At 34.2% G+C, this 18497-nt stretch overlaps 1 protein-coding gene across 3 annotated transcripts in view; it reads right to left on the bottom strand.

Annotated features, from left to right (window-relative positions):
- VPS13B (vacuolar protein sorting 13 homolog B) overlaps positions 1 to 18497 on the bottom strand; it is a 763389-nt gene that overhangs the window by 401580 nt on the left and 343312 nt on the right. For 2 of the 3 annotated variants that reach the window (XM_065903113.1, XM_065903112.1), the window contains exon 23: positions 9479 to 9713. In XM_065903113.1, the coding sequence (XP_065759185.1) occupies positions 9479 to 9713 (235 nt within the window). Of the gene's footprint in view, positions 1 to 9478; positions 9714 to 14070; positions 14139 to 18497 lie in introns of those variants that run through there. The other variant, XM_065903114.1, reaches the window with a different exon arrangement.

Raw genomic sequence — 18497 nt, 5'->3', positions numbered from 1 at the left:
GATTGACTGGTTTGATCTTCTTACTGTTCAAGGGTATCTCAAGACTTTTCTTAAGCACCAGAGTTCGAAAGCATCAATTCTTTGGCACTCTGCCTTCTTGATGGTCCAGCTCTCACATCCATACATGACTACAGGAAAAATCTGACTTGACTATCTGAACCTTTGTTGGCAAAGTGACGTCTTCTCTTTTTAACATACTGTGTAGGTTTGTCAGAGCTTTCCTGTGAAGAAGCAATCATCTTCTAATTTCATAGCTGCAGTCACCATCTGCAGTGATTTTAGAATCCAAGAAGAGGAAATCTGTCACTGTTTCCACCTTTTCCCCTTCTATTTTCAATGAAGTGATGGGACTGGATGCTATGATCTTAGTGTGTTCTTTTTTTTAAATATTGAGTTTTAGATGGGGAAACAGTGGAAACAGTGTCAGATTTTATTTTTGGGGACTCCAAAATCGCTGCAGATGGTGACTGTAGCCATGAAATTAAAAGATGCTTACTCCTTGGAAGGAAAGTTATGACCAACCTAGACAGCATATTAAAAAGCAGAGACATTACTCTGCCAACAAAGGTCATCTAATCAAGGCTATGGTTTTTCCAGTGGTCATGTATGGATGTGAGAGTTGGACTGTGAAGAAAACTGAGTGCTGAAGAAATTGATGCTTTTGAACTGTGGTGTTGGAGAAGACTCTTGAGAGTCCCTCCGAATGCAAGGAGAGCCAACCAGTCTATCCTAAAGGAGATCAGTCCTGGGTGTTCAATGGAAGGACTGATGTTGAAGCTGAAACTCCAGTACTTTGGCCACCTCATGCAAAGAGTTGACTCTGGAAAACACCCTGATGCTGGGAGGGATTGGGGGCAGGAAGAGAAGGGGATGACAGAAGATGAGATGGCTGGATGGCATCACTGACTCAATGGACATGAGTTTGAGTAAACTCTGGGAGCTGGTGATGGACAGAGAGGCCTGGGGTGCTGCGATTCATGGGGTCACAAAGAGTCGGACACTACTGAGTGACTAAACTGAACTCAACTAAAGGCTGTAAATTATACAGTTTATTTTTAAAAGGTGAGCAGGATATTAGATCTGCCACACTGGCTTTAGTTTTTAAAATAAATATTTGTGCGGGTGGAATGCAAAATTGATTAACAGCAAATAAAGTAAGGTTCCTTGTCTGGCCTTTAAAAGTCAGAGAATCCATAGGGTAACAAATGACTGCACAGGATGAATGTGAGTTATTGATGAATGTGAGCTACTGAGAAGAGAACAATGTCTGTAGCAATTATATTAAATATGTTTAGGCAGTCAACAGCTTAACTTTGTTATACCTATAGGATGCCTTCCAAGAAATTTATTTAAAAACAACATCCTCAAGAACAAATCTATAGCTCTTTTCTGGGCTTTCTCTTTTCCCCAGACCATCTCACTTACATAAGGTTTAAGAATTAAAAAACTATTGCAATGGTATATCACCATCTTTCAGAATAAGTGAAATTATAATAATCAAACTATGATATCTTTAAAAAAATCTATATTGTAACAATATGTATGAACCACTGAGGTGACCAGAATTACACAGAAAAATAGCTCTCATGTTTTCCATGGTTGTTCAACAATTTTCTTATCAGTTTTTATTAAAACTCACTAAATTCAACAATGCAGAGTTTTAATTTATAAATGATCTCAATATTCCAAGTCTGTCAAAATATTTTATTAAAGTCACAGGCAACTCTTTCAAAGAAGGAAACACAAACTTCTGCTAGGCACAGGGTAGAAACCCATCTGCTCAGAGGTGTGAGCTGGATGTAGCAAATTACATCTGCAAGCCTCACTGCAAATGCTCTCTAATGAAACCCAAGATGTTGATTTTGACCCAAACACCATACACAGATTGGATCTGGCTATATTAGCAGTCATCTCTCCCTTCCATGGCAATTGAAATCAGATGACACATTTCAATAATCAGTTCCTTATTCTGAACTTTAGAAATCTAAGTTCAGTATAGAAGAAGGCTCAGATCTATATAATGACAACCCTTTTGTTCATCCTATTGATCATCTTTTACTGTAAAGCTAAAGGATTTTTTTTCATTATTTTCATATGATCATTATGTTTGCATGATCTAGTCTATCATTAATGACTAGATCACTGTATTTTGAATCTAAACATTAGTTTCTTTTTTTCTTTTAATCTAAACACTAGTTTCAAAAATCAAATTTTTAACGGAAATTTAGCACTCCAGAATGATAACCAAGGAACACTAAAGACAAAGAGCAAGAGAACAATAACTTTGCAGGAGTTACAAGTTAAAAAAAAAAGGATTAAGAAATGAAAGTTCTTCTTAATGATGAACTTATGAGACCACGGTCTTCATAACCATTAGTCAAATGGTGATGAAATATCGAAATTTTAGCTAAATATCCAAAGTTGCTTTCTACAGTGGGATATAGGCAATGAATCAATGTTTCATTTTTGCTTAAATTATCCTGATTTGGTTTCTGTTGTTTACAACCAAAGAATATCAAGGTATACATAAACCTTCCCTCTCTTTCTCAAATATTTTTTAAAAGACACTATAAATTTGTTCTAATGGTTTTTCACTTTCTATTTAGTCCTTAGGGCACTATCACCTGACTTGCAGCGGAAGATAAGAAAACTGGGGGCAAGGAGATTAGATACTGCAGCTATGATAGTTGTATAAAAACATGACTGTCTAAACCAGAATGGTGGTGCTAGGAATGGATAAAATGGGAAAGAATAGAGACATATTTGAGATTAACAAAAAATTGGCTAAACTCTGTGACTGTATTAATTATAGATAGTCAAAGAGAAGTAAGTATGTAGAATGACTCCATGGTTCTTAGCCTGGATATCTATGTAGAAGTTTCTATGGTTAATATTATGATTACAAATAAAAAGATTTAGTTTGGGGTGTGGAAGATGGGAATGATGAATTTCGCTTGGCACATACTGTGAGTGTTTGTGGGACATTCAAGTAAATTTATCTAATAAGCCACTGCATATTTAGGTCTAGAGCTCAAAAAAGGAATCACTGTTAGAGATGTATAATGTGATAGCAGGGAGAATGATGAAAAAAGATGTGATCACCTGAAGTCACTTATATAGAGACAAATGTATAATCCATATAGAAAAGGGGGGAGAACACTAAAATGGACTGAAAAGAAAAAAGAAGACTGGAATTCTCCAGGCAAGATTACTGGAGTGGGTTGCCATGTCTTCTTCCAGGGGATCTTCCCACCCCAGGGATCAAACCATGTCTACCACATTGCAGGCGGATTCTTAACCTCCTGAGCTGCCAGGGAATCCCCAGACCCTCACCAAACCCACTGCCTACATTTATCAAAAAAACATTTACTAAACAAAAATGCTATGCTCAGTCGCTCAGTTGTGCCTAACTCTTTGCGACCCCATGGGTTGTAGCCTTCCAGGCTCCGCTGTCCATGGGGATTCTCCAGGCTATACCAGAGTGGGCTGCCGTGCCCTTCTTCAGGGGCTCTTCCCGACCCAGGGATCGAACCCAGGTCTCCCTCATTGCAGGCGGATACTTTACTGTCTGAGCCACCAGGGAAGCCCGAACAAAAGTGAACATAAGACAACAGTAACAGAGAAGGAGGCTAGAAAGGAATATATTTGGAGGGTGGTATGTAGATTTAGACACATTCCGTATGTGGTTGAACATGAATGACTGAAAATATTTATCTACATTCTGAAACCAGGAAAATGACAGTGAAAGGGAAAAAAAGCATTATAAATCAAAATGAAGATGAGAACAGAAGGCAAAACAGCAGATGTGTAACATTGATACTTTTTTAAACTTGTAAATACAGCAAGTGACTGAGGCACAGAGAAATAAACTATAAAGGTTAAATCTGATTCATGACATCCATCATTCATTCAACAGGTTCCAATACTCAAATATGTTGGAAGAAAGACAATGCAGAGTGACACTAAAACCAGGACTAGTTGAAAGCTGAAAATGAACAGACCTCCAGATTCTTTCTCCATCTATGCACAGATACAAAGATACAAAGTAAAGTACTCTTTATACATATGCATCAAAGGGTTCTTTGCAAATATTTTACAGACAACGTTTAAAATGAAAACAACATATTTGTGGTCTTTCATAAGAAATTAGTATCTATAATTTTCTAATGTCTGAAAAAGTTTCAAATATCTTGAAATAATCTCCTTTCTTCAGGGTAGGTTTGGCCAATGCAATAACCAGGTGGTTAAAAAACTGTTTCTACGTTAGGTTTCAATGTTGATTATGTAGTCACTCTGTAGTCTCCTAGGGAGTATGAAAAATAGACTTTAGAAGTTTCTATTTGATTCTAGTTCTCTCCATTTGGTAAATGATTTTTTTTTAAGTTGAAAATAAACTAAGATTTGAGAAAAAAAAATCACAGAATATAAAAACATCATATGTTTTAAAAAGGGAGATTTCTGTAGTTCTTAACTCATTCATAATATGTTGGGAAAACAAGATAAGAATAAAACAATCTATCAAATAAAAAGGACAAACAGTTGAAGTTGGCAGGAGTGTTACAGAAATAAGAAGAATATTAAATGAGTATTGAAGAGATATCAAATAATACGGTGGTGTATATATTTTAGTCCATTCATAAAATCCATTGGGTGGGGGGTGGCTATAATATTGTTATAACATCTTTAAATTGCTGGGGGATTCTATTTCCAGAACCAATGGCAGATTTAGTGCCCTGAATGACTTTTGCACTAAAAACAAATGAAAGTCAATGTATTTATAAAATGTTTCTATGCAACACATATCATGATTAAAACTTATATCTGTTAACACACAAACACACACAGGCACACACACTCCATAAAATCATTAATAAGCTTCTCCCAATAGTAAAGATTATTAAAGCCAGGAAATAGAACAAGCCAGAAATTAAGACATAAGCAAAACAAATAGCCTGAGGCATTTCTAAACAGGTAAAATTTGAACACTCACACTAAGGCAGATTAAAGACAAAGCCCTAGACCAATTTGCAGTGTAGAACTTAACAGGACACAAGACTTGCATGCAAATGGCTATGATGATGTTAGGCTAAACCATAAATGAAACTGTCCCATTTTTCCCATTAATTTATGATTTTAGGTATCAAAATATAGGTTAAATCTGAAGAAAAAGAGGCTCTCAGGGGACTAGAGAAGATCATTGGTAATATTTTTTTTCTTGATTCAGATGTAGGCAATATGAGTAGCTTTAGTATAAAATGCACCAAGCTGTGTACTAAGAATTGTACAGTTTTCTATATGATACATTTGAATTCTAAAAAGCTTATTAAAATTCAATGAACAACTTTAACAGCATATCAGACACAACTTTGAAAAATTAACAAAATGAAGGATCAGACTAAAGAAATTACTGAGAATTGCAGGTCATCAAGTCAAAGAGAAAAAACATAGAAGTACAAAAAAGAGACAAGAATGATGCCGTAATAAAAAGTGAAAATTCTAAAATATATTCGAGAAAAAAAAGACACATGTAATATCTGAACAGATCATGCCAGAAAACTTGGAGAAATCATAAAAGACACCGATATAAAAACTTTAAGACACAAAGATTTTAAAAATTCTTAAAGTTGCCAGAGAGGAAGGGCAAAATATCTTCAAGGAAATATAAACTGCAAGTGGATCTCTCAATAGGACAATGAAAAGCAAAAGAATCAGCACAACAGTATTTTTAATTGGTGGTGGTTTAGTTTCTAAGTCGTGTCCGACTCTTGCAACCCATGGACAGTAGCCCGCCATGGGATTCTCCCGGCAAGAATACTGGAGTGGGTTGCCATTTCCTTCTCCAGGAAATCTTCCTGACTCAGGAATCGAACCCGGGTCTCCTGCACTGCAGGCAGATTCTTTACCAACTGAGCTACAAGCAAAGACTCTATCTTTAATAGGCCAAATAAAATAACAAGAAATTATATACCTAGCAATATATCTGGATATATAAATTATATATCTAGTGAAATAAAAAAATATTCAAACAAATAAAATTCAGTTTGCTAACCACATATCATCACAAAAAGGCAAAAGGAAAATGACCTGCAATAGGATACAGGACTGAATTGTAAGAAGGAACATCTAGAAAGGCACTAGTGTAAGAGTCAGCAAACATGGCCCATGACCAAATCTGACCATCAGATTTTGTAAATAAAGCTTCACAGATACAGAGTCATGTCAATTCATTGACTTATTGTCTATGGCCAAAGGAGGGTTCAGATGTGGCAACAAGACCAATAAACAGATAAAGTTGAAAACATTTACTATTTGGCTCTTTAATAAGTGATTCCCTGGTGGCTCAGACAGTAAAGAACCTGCCTGCAATGCAGAAAGCCCAGGTTCAACCCCTGGGTCGGGAAAATGCCCCAGAGAACGGAATGGCTATCCATTCCAGTATTCTTGCCTGGAGAATTCCATGAACAGAGGAGACTGGGTGGTTACAGTCCAACGGGTTGCAGAGAATCGGACACAACTGAGCAACTAACACTTTTCTTCACTAAATAAATGTTCCAAACCCTGTCCTGATTATATACTCACAATAAATACAAGCAACTATTATTTACATGATAGCCTATTAATCCAGATAGGATGAATGAATTAAAGCATTTTCAGACCTGTGTGATGTTCAGGAGCACAGTAAATAGCTTGATTTAATGCATAATTTAATAAATTAAATATGCAACTTCACATTTCTAGACCTTGAGTTGACTTTAATCAAAGAGTGCTAATTTCTAATATATAAAAAAAGAAAAAGAATAGTTAAGGGATAATTTCCAATACTGCAGGGGATAAAGGAATTACAATTAATATATATAACAGTATAAAGGAAATAAATTTTTACTTACATAATTAAATTCAAACAATTAATTAAGATAATGGAAAGACTGGGAGGATGGGAGAAAATATTTGCAAGTCACATAACTATTAAGGGTCTGATATCAGAATATATAAAGAACTCTTATAACTCAACAATAAAGAGAAAAATAACTCAACTAAAAAGTTGGCAAAGAATTTGAAGAAAATACAAAACAAGATCAACAAATGGCCAATAAGCACATGAAAAGATACTCAACATCATCAGACATTAGGAACAGGAAAATAAAAACCACAAGATAGCACTTCGCAGCAACTGGGATGGCTAGAATCAACAAGACAGTAACAACAGTAATAAGTGATGACACAGATAGGGATAAATTAATGTTATATATCAACTGTACTTCAACATAAAAAATTAGAACCTCCATTCTCTGACGTGGGATTGCAAAATGGAACAGACATTTTGATAAATAGCCTGTCAGCTTCAAAGATAAGGACAGAGTTACCAAATGACCCAACAATTCTACTACATGCAGCTAAAAGAAATGATGCTGAAGCTGAAACTCCAATACCATGGCCAACTGATGCAAAGAACTGACTCACTGGAAAAGACCCTGATGCTGGGAAAGATTGAAGGCAGGAGGAGAAGGGGATGACAGAGGATAAGACGGTTGGATGCCATCATGGACTTGATGGACATGAGTCTGAGCAAGCTCCGGGAGTTGGTGATGGATAGGAAAGCCTGGCGTGTTGCAGTCCATGGGGTTGCAAACAGCTGGACACAACTTAGCGACTGAACTGAATGGAACTGAATAGAAATTTAAAACATATGTCCATGCAAAATGTGTACAAGAATGATCATAGCAGTATTATGTATAATCACTAAAAAGCAGAAACAACACAAATGTCCATCAAATAATCAATGAATTAATGTGGTATATTCATAAAATGAACTTTCATTCAGCTATAAAAAGGAATGAAGACATACATACTACAATAGGAATCAACCTTGAAATTTATGGTAAGTCAAAAAAGCCAGTCAGAAAAGACCACAAGTTTTTTTTACTCCAATCACAAAATGTCTAAAACAAGCAAATTCATAGAAAGACAGTTCCTAGCGGACTTGGGGGATGGGAGAAGAGAACTAAGTGCTAATGATGTATGAATTATTTTTAGTGATAAAACTATTCTAAAACTAGATGGTGATGGTTGCATAAGAACTGTAAATACACTAAAAATCATCTAATTATATACTTTAAAAGGAGAAATTTTACAATATGTAAATTTTAGCAATGAGTTTGAACAAAAATCAAGGTACAAATCAATTTTTAAAAAATCATTCCACAATATTGTAAAGTAATTAGCCTCCAACTAATAAAAATAAGTGAAAGAAAAAAAAATCATTCCAGAGTTAATTTTTTTTTTTTAAAGAGGACGCACTCCCCAGCTCACTTTATGAGGCTAGCATATAACACCTATTGTGGTAATAAGGAATTTCCTGTAACCAAAAATGAATAGCAAATAACAGCTATCCCAATATGCTAGAGAAAGAATCAAGACAAAAAGCACTTTAGAAGAATTCTTAAGTTCCTTCTAACTACTAGAATTCTATGATTTTATAATAATAGTATTCATGTCATTAAGTACCAACCTTAATTTCTGGATAAAATCATGTTTACATAAACCTAACAAAACTATATTTCACTGGAAATCACAACAGAGAAAGGGAGACAGAAATCAACATTAAATCAAAGTAAAAAACTTGAAGACTTTACTAACTTTTCAATAACAATATGTGTGGTAATCTGAACGATATCAGGATTCAGACACTTACATCCTAATAATACGAACAAGGTGTTGACCTATTTAGCACTGTCAAAAATTTGAGGCTTGTTATTAAAATATAGATTCACAGTATTGACTTTGTGACTCAAAACTTTTCCAGGTTCACACAGTTCGAAATGAATGCATCGAAGTTCAAAAGGGTATGAACCTGCAACTGAAAACACTCCAACATCAGAAATCAAGTATTTATTAAAGAAAGAGCCATGGCTCCAATCATCACACAATTATCTACTTTATTTAAATAAATGAGTGATCTAGAAACATATCAAGCTTGATGTAAATGGTGTAAATCATAAATACATAAACGATTCATGTATTTATGATACATAAATATGATAATTAAGTCAAGTAGCTTAAATTAAAATCAACCTACTTATAATTCTTAGTTCAGCTTAATGCAAACATCCGAAATCGACTTTCTTCTCAAGTTAATTTTATCTGTGCTTAGCATTTCAGTGATTTTACCGTATGCCATATAATCTTTGGCAGATAGTCTCTGTCTATATATATATATGTATGTTGTCTTCATCTATATATAATAAAAGGTGTGGCTATGAATAAACAACATCACTTAGTTCATTTACTTTGTACATCTGTCTTTTTAGAACTACTTTGTATATCACTTAGTTCACTTCCATTAAGTTCTTTCAATGAGAAGACTGATTTAGAGATGCACTGGCATAATTAAAAAAAAAAAAAAAAAAACAACGGTTAAAACTAAAAATATCAGTATAAAGTATAATAACCATAGGGAGACTTTAACATAAAAATGTACCTTCTTCAAGGATGGGTCGTGGGATGACAAACGGAATCTCCTGGAGAGGGTCCATATACTTGTGGCCAGCACTAACAATCTTTATTTGAGGCAAACAGAGGACAAGCGTTCCTGGCATGCTGGTTTGTCCATGGTACCAACTTCTTACTGTTCCAGCAATGTCACCAGATACAATTGTACTAGGAGAAGGCAAACTATCATTTGGAATAAACACACAACAAGACTGTATTTCAAGCTAGAAAAGAAAAACAGAATCAAAATATTTGGATCAGATTAAATTTGAGAATAAACAAATCTCAATCACCTAATATCTTTAACAGAATACACAGGCAAGCCCAAAAAAGAAAATGTCCCATACTTATGTCTTTATGAGTTTATTTTACTAAAGAATACAACAAACACTGGAAAAGGTATTGTTTCTTGCTATAAATTTGATCAAAAGAGCACAGCGACATGAAATGAAAACATAGCTGCTTTTCCACAGTTCTTTCCAAAAACATGATTGAGTTAGAAAATGTACTGGCAAAAAAAAGTGAGAAAATCCTCCTTTTTATGCAGTTCATTACATTTTGTTAACACCAGCTAAGGCCTTAGAGTTGACTAGCATTTTATTGCTCTTACTTTAAAAGATAAAAAACCCACAAAAGTCTACTTCTATGTGAATTTGTCCCTTTGTCTTTTATTTTACAGACAGAAATTTAAGAAAAAATACTTAAAATGCTCAGATTCTATCTCTAGATAAACATTAAAGGAAAATACATTAGTAACATATAGTATAGAAGAAAATTCAGGAGACTTAAAAATCAGAGCGCTAGTCCTTACTTTTATCATATGTTGATTTATTACCTAAATTGTGATTTCATGTGAAATATTTATGCTTCCTTATCCCAAGTGTACTTACTTAGGTTGCCAGCCCATAACAGAGTTAAAGTAAGACTAAGCAAGACCAAAAAAAAAAAACTGAATACATCATGAGTACTTAATTCAAAAGCTATGTTTAAGTTAAAGCCTATTAGTCTAAGCTGACTCTATTACAAGGTAATACTCTGTACCTGGCTAGTAAATTGCCCAAACTGCCTAGCATACTTGAATTATTTTTAATAAAATACAAAATATAACCTGCTAATTTTTTATAAAATAACTGGCATACAAAGCTATTACCTGAATTTATTATCTAATAAAAACCAAAATTTGTTTGCTTGATAAATGTTTAGATAGTCTAGCAAGTTAAAATAACAAAGAAACCATATTTTACAAAAGATAACTAAGACTACAGTCATATATGTACTCTTGGGGTTAACATATTCCTTAGTGAGAGCATGGTATGTAACAGGTCTGGAATTCCTTGATATGATAAATAATTTGCCAGTCTTACATGTGCACTTACTCATTTTTCCTTCAGTATTTCTGTGCATGGATAAACCAATGAATTCAGTGAAGAAAAACATAAGTAAAAATTTACAAAAGTAAGTACATTGGTTAATACCAGTATGAAAATTTTTAGTTCTAGAATTTAATCTTGTAGGTTAGATGATTTAAAAATGTGTATATTAAGTAGTTCTTCACTGACTTAAGATCACAACATTTCTAACTTCTGAAATAGAAGTGCATACTGTCTCAAATATGTTACATTTTGTTTCAAATGTACAACATAATTCATTAGTGATGCTAAACCGCACAAGTTAGAGTGGCGCACTGACAGCATATTCTCCTATATTAACTATGGTTATAAGCTCAAATAATGATGGGTCAGTATTTAACATTTTATTTTAGATACTGAAGCTATGTTGACAAAAGCTGTCAACAATGTGAGGTAATTAGTTTAATATGTCACTGTGTACAAATTTACACATAGATGTCTTGAGAAACAAATTTACATTGTGCTAATTCAGAAATAAATTAATCAAATCAAAACAACCTGAGCAATACGAACAAAATCAACAGTATATTAACCTGATACACATAACAACATTAAAAAATAAAATTTCCAAAAAATGATGTATGTTGCAGGGATCTTTTTAATGATAAGAACTAAAACATATAATCCAAAGTGCTCAAACCTGTAATAATGTTACATCAATTATATATACTAAAGCTAACACATAAATCTTTTTACACTTTTAAAATAACTGTTAAACTGTATGTCTAAAATTTTGGTTTTAATGTAAAATGTTGAATGATTTATGTAAGTGAATATAAATCTGCAGCAGTAAATTTTGCATTAATGTAAGGATCTGACAATCCAAGGGAAAGAAAATGAAGTAATCTGCCAGTAAGAAGTCCTCAAACCGGGGGTCAGATCATGTTCATGGAAACCATCTGGTTGGGACCCTCTGAGCCACACCAAACACAAATGATCTTTTAAAAAAATATCCTATTCATTAATGCATCACAGCTGCACTGAGTGTTACTTCATTTTTCCATGGCAACATCCTTTCTGTTTCAAGGATCTTATTTCAGTTTTGGTAGCAACATGTTCTTTTGCCAATATTGAACACATTCATGTGTTAAAGCGAAGGGATTATTACAAATTCTTGAAGTAGAACCACCTCTATTTTGATTCCTATTAGGTCAAGGGTTACATAGCTAAGTATCATATCCTGAGGATAAACCACTAAAGTAGAAATTATTTGGTATTATTTCAATAACTGAAATGATTATCATGCAATTTTTCTCAAGTTCCAAGTTCTGTTTTTTCCTGAAATTTCAAGTACTGCTTAAAAAGATATATGCCATTGTGTACCCCCCATCCTCTGTAAGTATAGTTTGGCAACCTCTGATTTTTCTAATTTGTGCACTCTACAACTGTTATCACAACTCAGTTAAAAAGAAGAAACTAAGACAGGCTTCATTTATGTATTAACATAATAAGCATTTTAATTAGCAAACTGTCCATCATATACCACTAACTTTATATAAATGCTTTACAATGTTATACCGTATTTTCTGCCCTTTAAGATAATGCTATTTTCCAAATGTTTTCTTTTCTTCAAAACTTGAAAATCTAGTGATAATTGTATTTTAAAAATTTATATGGAATAAAATGTTCTCTGTATGAATGTATTTACTCCTCAGGACACATTTTCAAATAAAAAATAAGAACGAAGAAACAATGCACTTTGTATTTTCATTCACTTTTTCTTTCTTTTACTCATGCCTTCTTTAACAGTCACTATTAACTGAGCTCGAAGTCAGGACTACAGAGAAAAGACATAGTTCCAGCACTTAAGAAACTTGAAACAGGAGGATTTTTAAATAGTAATAGCCTTACATAATTTTCACTAGAGCATACAATCTATAATGTCAGATACTGTGCCTATTCTGTTCATGCTAACAGTCTCAGTACACAGTACTGTACCTAGTATAAAAGAGGTACTAAATAATTGTTAAAGAAAGGAACACAATTATTTTTATTAGCACCAGATAATGATGTTAATTAAAAGTTGTTTAATGCATGTTCTTCATCATTTCATTTCACAGACACCTAGTAGAGTGATTAATAAAACTGAGTTGTCAGCCAGATGGGTTCAACTCTAGCTGTGGAACCTTTGACAAGCTATTTAATCTTTTCATGATTTCAGCTTCCCCATCTGTAAATGGGGGGAAATCAGCTTTGAAATAAAGGTTAACATATTAACTGTCACCAAAATGTTTGCTAAATAAAGTCAATGAACATACACTAAATATCTACTATATGTCAGATCTATATATTAATTCTCAAGGATTTGTAAAAGACGCTCACAGTATTTTTAGCTATTTATGCATATAAAGGCCACCAAAATAAGTAGTATTATATTTGTACTATGCAACATAAATAAACTATTGCCCAAACCATTTCCTATTCTATAAATTCACAATACATTATGAACATATTTGGAATATCCTCCTATTTAGTACAAATTTAAATACACACAGTTCAGGACATTAGCTAAAGACCTCAAAAGTACACCTTGGTTATCTTCTTTTCCACAGTGAAATGTTATAAATCTCCACACTTTTCTCAAAAATACCTGTCAAGGGAAGACAAGAAAAAAATTCCTAGACTGTAATAAGGACTTCCTCTTTCTAACAAACTCACGTACCTGATGTCACTTTCTCAATGTCTATAAATAAACCTATAGCCTTCTACGCAAAATTTTAAGCATTAAATTTAATTGATTACTTTTAACATTAATGTGACTGACAACTGATATGTCTAATATCTACTCTTACTTAATCCTGCAGATAAGCCAGGAAGTTCACTGGACTTGAGAACATTAGATGTATCAAGTGACATGATTACTACATCTCTTGTTATACATATATAACTTTCTGAGAGAAAAAAATTCAATTGTTCTAGCTTATCTGACTTTGACACTCATACCAAAACTCTCCCAGAATGTGGGAAGTTGTCTCCTAACAGGAATAAAAGATTATTAGCAAAAGAAGGAGCTCAGGATCTTTCAAACGGAAAATAAAGTGTCCATGACACTATGCTGTTCATTGTCAGAAACTAGGCAAAACACCCAGGAAATGCCATAGGACAGCAACACAACCTTCAATGTAAAAGCCAAGTAGACTGATTTTGGCAGAAACCAGGGTAATGTTCTCCTTTATTAGTGACTCGTAGGCCAGAGTACTTCTATTTTGTCAGCCGCATGCCATTGCTAATTATGTCGTTCTGGAACAAAAACATAACAGACAGAAACTTTGCTGATGAGTGAACAGAGGAAAACTACAAAAAACAATGAGTTTATGCTAATCTATGGTGAAAAGGCCCTCCAATCCAAGTTCATTTTAAAAACTGCTCAAGACTACATTTAGTACTATAAAACAACCCAATTATAATGAAGTATGAAATTCTTTTTCCCACTGAAAAATAAATAGGTTATCACAAATACTGTTGATGTCTTAATGCAACGTACATCTTTCTAAAATAATAAAGTACATGAACTTAGCAAATACCAACTTTGGCTCCAAAATCAACTTTCCAGAAAATCTGATTCCAAGCACATTTACTTGTTCAAACTTTCATTAAAAGAATAATCCTTTGATGACTTTAAGTTATGGTGTTTTGTTTAATCTGATGACAACTTCAGGGTTTTCTTTTTTATATTTGGCTCATAAAACATCTTGGAGAGTGGACACAACTCTTTTAAAAACTCAGTTTTAAGGCCTATATATTGATAACTGAATCAGAATCTAGTTTTATTCTGAAGTTTTTCATAATATACAAGCAGTTGAAAATATCTAAGTATATGGTATGTATAAGACAAGACTGGGACTAGGAGTGAGGTAAGAAAGGTGCCTTGATCATTTTCAAAATAATCTATACAAACGTAAATCATTTAGTACTCCTTTAATTAAATGTTAATTTACACACAAAAAGCTTAGTCAAGAAGGAAGATCAGACTAAACTGTACACTTAAACATGGTTAAGAAGGTAAATATTATACGTGTATTTAGCCAAAATCAAAAACAACACAAGAAAGAAAAAAAGAGAATCATCAGTATCTTTACTTGTAACTAATCCAGAATGACATACCAGATTAAGTTCATTGTTTGTAAAGCTAATGAAGGCACTGCATCATTACAAAACAAGCCAAAGAACTAAGAGAATCATATAAGAACATAAGAATAGTGCATACCTTAAACATTACTTAATTTAACCATTTTGTTAGGGGAAGCACACTGACTGAAACCGCCCACCCTGGCCAGGCACCATAGTAACCATTTGCATGAGTTGTTTTATGGCAGGAGATCCTGATAAGGAATACAGAACTAATAAGCCACCACCAGCCGGAAGAGTTCGGGAAAGATCGAAAGGAAACACTACCTGTCCGTCCACTTCCCAGAATCCCTCTTGCTAGCATCCACCTTGGCTGAGCGATGCGTGCGCCACCAGCAAAGACTCTGAATTAGAATGATTGGCCAAAGACCACCCGGAAACGAATCCCATCACCATAAAACCCAAGACTGCGAGCCACGCGGCAGAGCAGTTCTCCTGGGTTCCCTTACCCTCCTGCTCTCCACCCGGGTGCCCTTTCCCAATAAAATCTCTTGCTTTGTCAGCATGTGTCTCCTCGGACAATTCATTTCCGAGTGTTAGACAAGAGCCCAGTTTCGGGCCCTGGAAGGGGTCCCCCTTCCTGCAACAATTTCATACTGCAAATATGCAAAGTGAAGCCCATAGCTAACATTAAGAATCTGATACTGTTGACAATGGCTCCTTGAACTCTCTGACCTTTCCTCCAACATTTCTGATCTTTCATTTAGGGTTTTCTTCAAGGAGACTTTCTCTTCTACTGACTACTTTAGAAATGGTATTCACTTGACCCACTGCTCTTTCAACTTCACACACTTTTTTGAATTTTCCTAGTTTTAACCATCTGTAGATGATTTCTAAAATTATATTTATATGGTGCACCTCTTCTTTAAACTCAATTATGAATATTCAAAATAAGAGATAATGATATCTCATACACATTTCAAATAAATATGTAAAGTCAAACTCTCAATTTGCCACTAACCCTGAAAGGATGCTGCTCCTATCATATAATCGCATCGCTATCTACCCAAAGCAGAACCTGGAACACCAATTAGACTCCCTCTTTTTATTCCCCAAATGCATAAGTCACTGGTTCCTGGTGATTTTTACCTTAAGTCTCTCAGGGTTTGCTGTCTAACTTTTCTTACTGCCTGGTGTTTTGAAACCACTGTTCAATATAATTTGTCCATTTCTTTTTGGTTGTTTCAAATTGCAAAATAAATCCAGTTCCTGTAACTTCATCCTGGGAAGAGGAGTATGTTTTCCAGAATATCTTACATTATGGAGCATGCATGTATCTACTTTTTATCATTCACTCGCCCAGTCTTGGATGACGCTTTTCGACCCCACGGACTGCAACACACCAGGCCTCCCTGTCCCTCACCATCTCCCAAAACTCACCCAAATTCATGTCCATGTATCTACTTAATGGCTTACAAATATTATAAAGATTTCTTACAGTTGGAATTTTAACTGGAAGATTTTCTTAGAGCCATCAAATAATCAAGAAACCCTAATACTATCTTTCTTAGCCCCCACTACAATGACTTCTCAAAATGGGATCAAAAAAGGATACACTAAACTAGACCACCTTTCTGTAGTACCTGAATCGCTAGACATGACCTACTCTTTGTGAACCCATAAACCATAGCGTGCCAGGCTCCCCTGTCCACGGAATTCTCTAGGCACGAATACTGGACTGGGTTACCATTCCCTTCTCCAGGGGATCTTCACAACCAAGGGATGAACCTGGGTCTCCTGCATTGCAGGCAGATTCATTACTATCTGAACCACCAGAGAAGCCACCAGTTTTCTATCTAGTGGAATGGATAAAAGAGAATAAGGCTTTTTTAATACAACTACTGACATCATCATGAAATAATATTTAGGACCAAATTAAACTTCAAACAGCGATACATTTTTATCACTATTATAATATGGAGAATGCTATTATGCCATCGAATTCCAAAAATCAATAAATATTAATCTGAGATAGTATCCAAATTCATCACAAACCTGGCAGAGCATGCCCTAGATATCCTTTCAATACATGACATTTACCCTGATAACTCCATATCTCTTTCGGATGGCAAGAGTTTCATAAGGGATCTAAGAGACACTCCCCGCAAGATGCTTCAATACAACGGATATTTGTCTTTTTCCTGCTAGACCAAGAGAACTACTATATTTCTTTTGTCTACTCAGTATCTACCATAATATATAATAAAATTGAGTGCTGAATGTGATAATGAATGAAAGAATAATAAATGGAGGGAAAGAGAACATTCCATAATGTATTACTAGGCAACTAGCTGCTTGTTTTTTTTTTTAACTAGCTGTTTTTAAAAAAAAAAAAACAAGTTTATATTGGGGTACTAAAATGTTAACATGCCTCTGAATGCTAAATAAATAATTATATGCAACAGGAGATTTTTAGAAATACAACGTTTATCAGAAACTATGTATGTACTTTTTGTAACTATGCACTTTTTCTCTCAAAAAGTAAAGGAGGACATATTAAAGAGCAGTAGGGCCTTGGAGCCAATCCTCAAATCATATTACACCTCTTTATCAACTCTAGTGCCATTTCTGAAAAAGGTACAAAGTAACTAATTTTAAAAAGAAACCTGCTACAGTCCCACTACATTAACTTTTATTTACATACAAACATATTGCATATGTATATTTCATACATATGAAATGATTACTATATAAGCTTATTTTGGTATCAAACCATTTTCACTAGAATAGAGAAGGAAAACTGAGCAAAAAAAGAAAGGAGTTATGTTGTCAGGAAGAGAAAGTTGTAGGTAAGAGTCAAAATGGAACCAATTTTTTGTATTAGGATAGACATCAAAAGTTAAGAGAAATTAGTATCAAAATGAGAAATTAATATTAAAGATACTTTAAACAAAATCCCATGTTTTTGGAAATTAAGTGTCCAATTTTAAATGATGGGTGTACCTAAGAAGCCATAACAAGGAGAATTAGAAAATATGTCATAATAGAAATGAAAAGAGAATTTGCCAGAATTTGTTGCATGCAGCTGAATTTGCTTGATGCAATTAAACACAATATGGAGTTTTGAATAAGGTATGAAAACAAATAAAATGGACACCAGCCCAAAATTTTATGAAATTTTAATAAAATCTGTACTTTACTTAATACTGTATCTTTCTTCTCTACTCAAACTACTGCACAGTTGCACTCATCTCACACGCTAGTAAAGTAATGCTTAAAATTCTCCAAGCCAGGCTTCAGCAACACGTGAACCGTGAACTTCCAATGTTCAAGCTGGTTTTAGAAAAGGCAGAGGAACTAGAGATCAAATTGCCAATATCCACTGGATCATCGAAAAAGCAAGAGAGTTCTAGTAAAACATCTATTTCTGCTTTATTGACTATGCCAAAGCTTTTGACTGTGTGGATAACCACAAACTGTGGAAAATTCTGAAAGAGATGGGAATACCAGACCACCTGACCTGCCTCTTGA

This window comes from Muntiacus reevesi, chromosome 12, assembly GCF_963930625.1.
Source record: "Muntiacus reevesi chromosome 12, mMunRee1.1, whole genome shotgun sequence".
Lineage (NCBI taxonomy): Eukaryota > Metazoa > Chordata > Mammalia > Artiodactyla > Cervidae > Muntiacus > Muntiacus reevesi.
The sequence above is the reverse complement of the archived record's forward strand: the minus strand, read 5'-3'. Positions and strand labels throughout refer to the sequence as shown.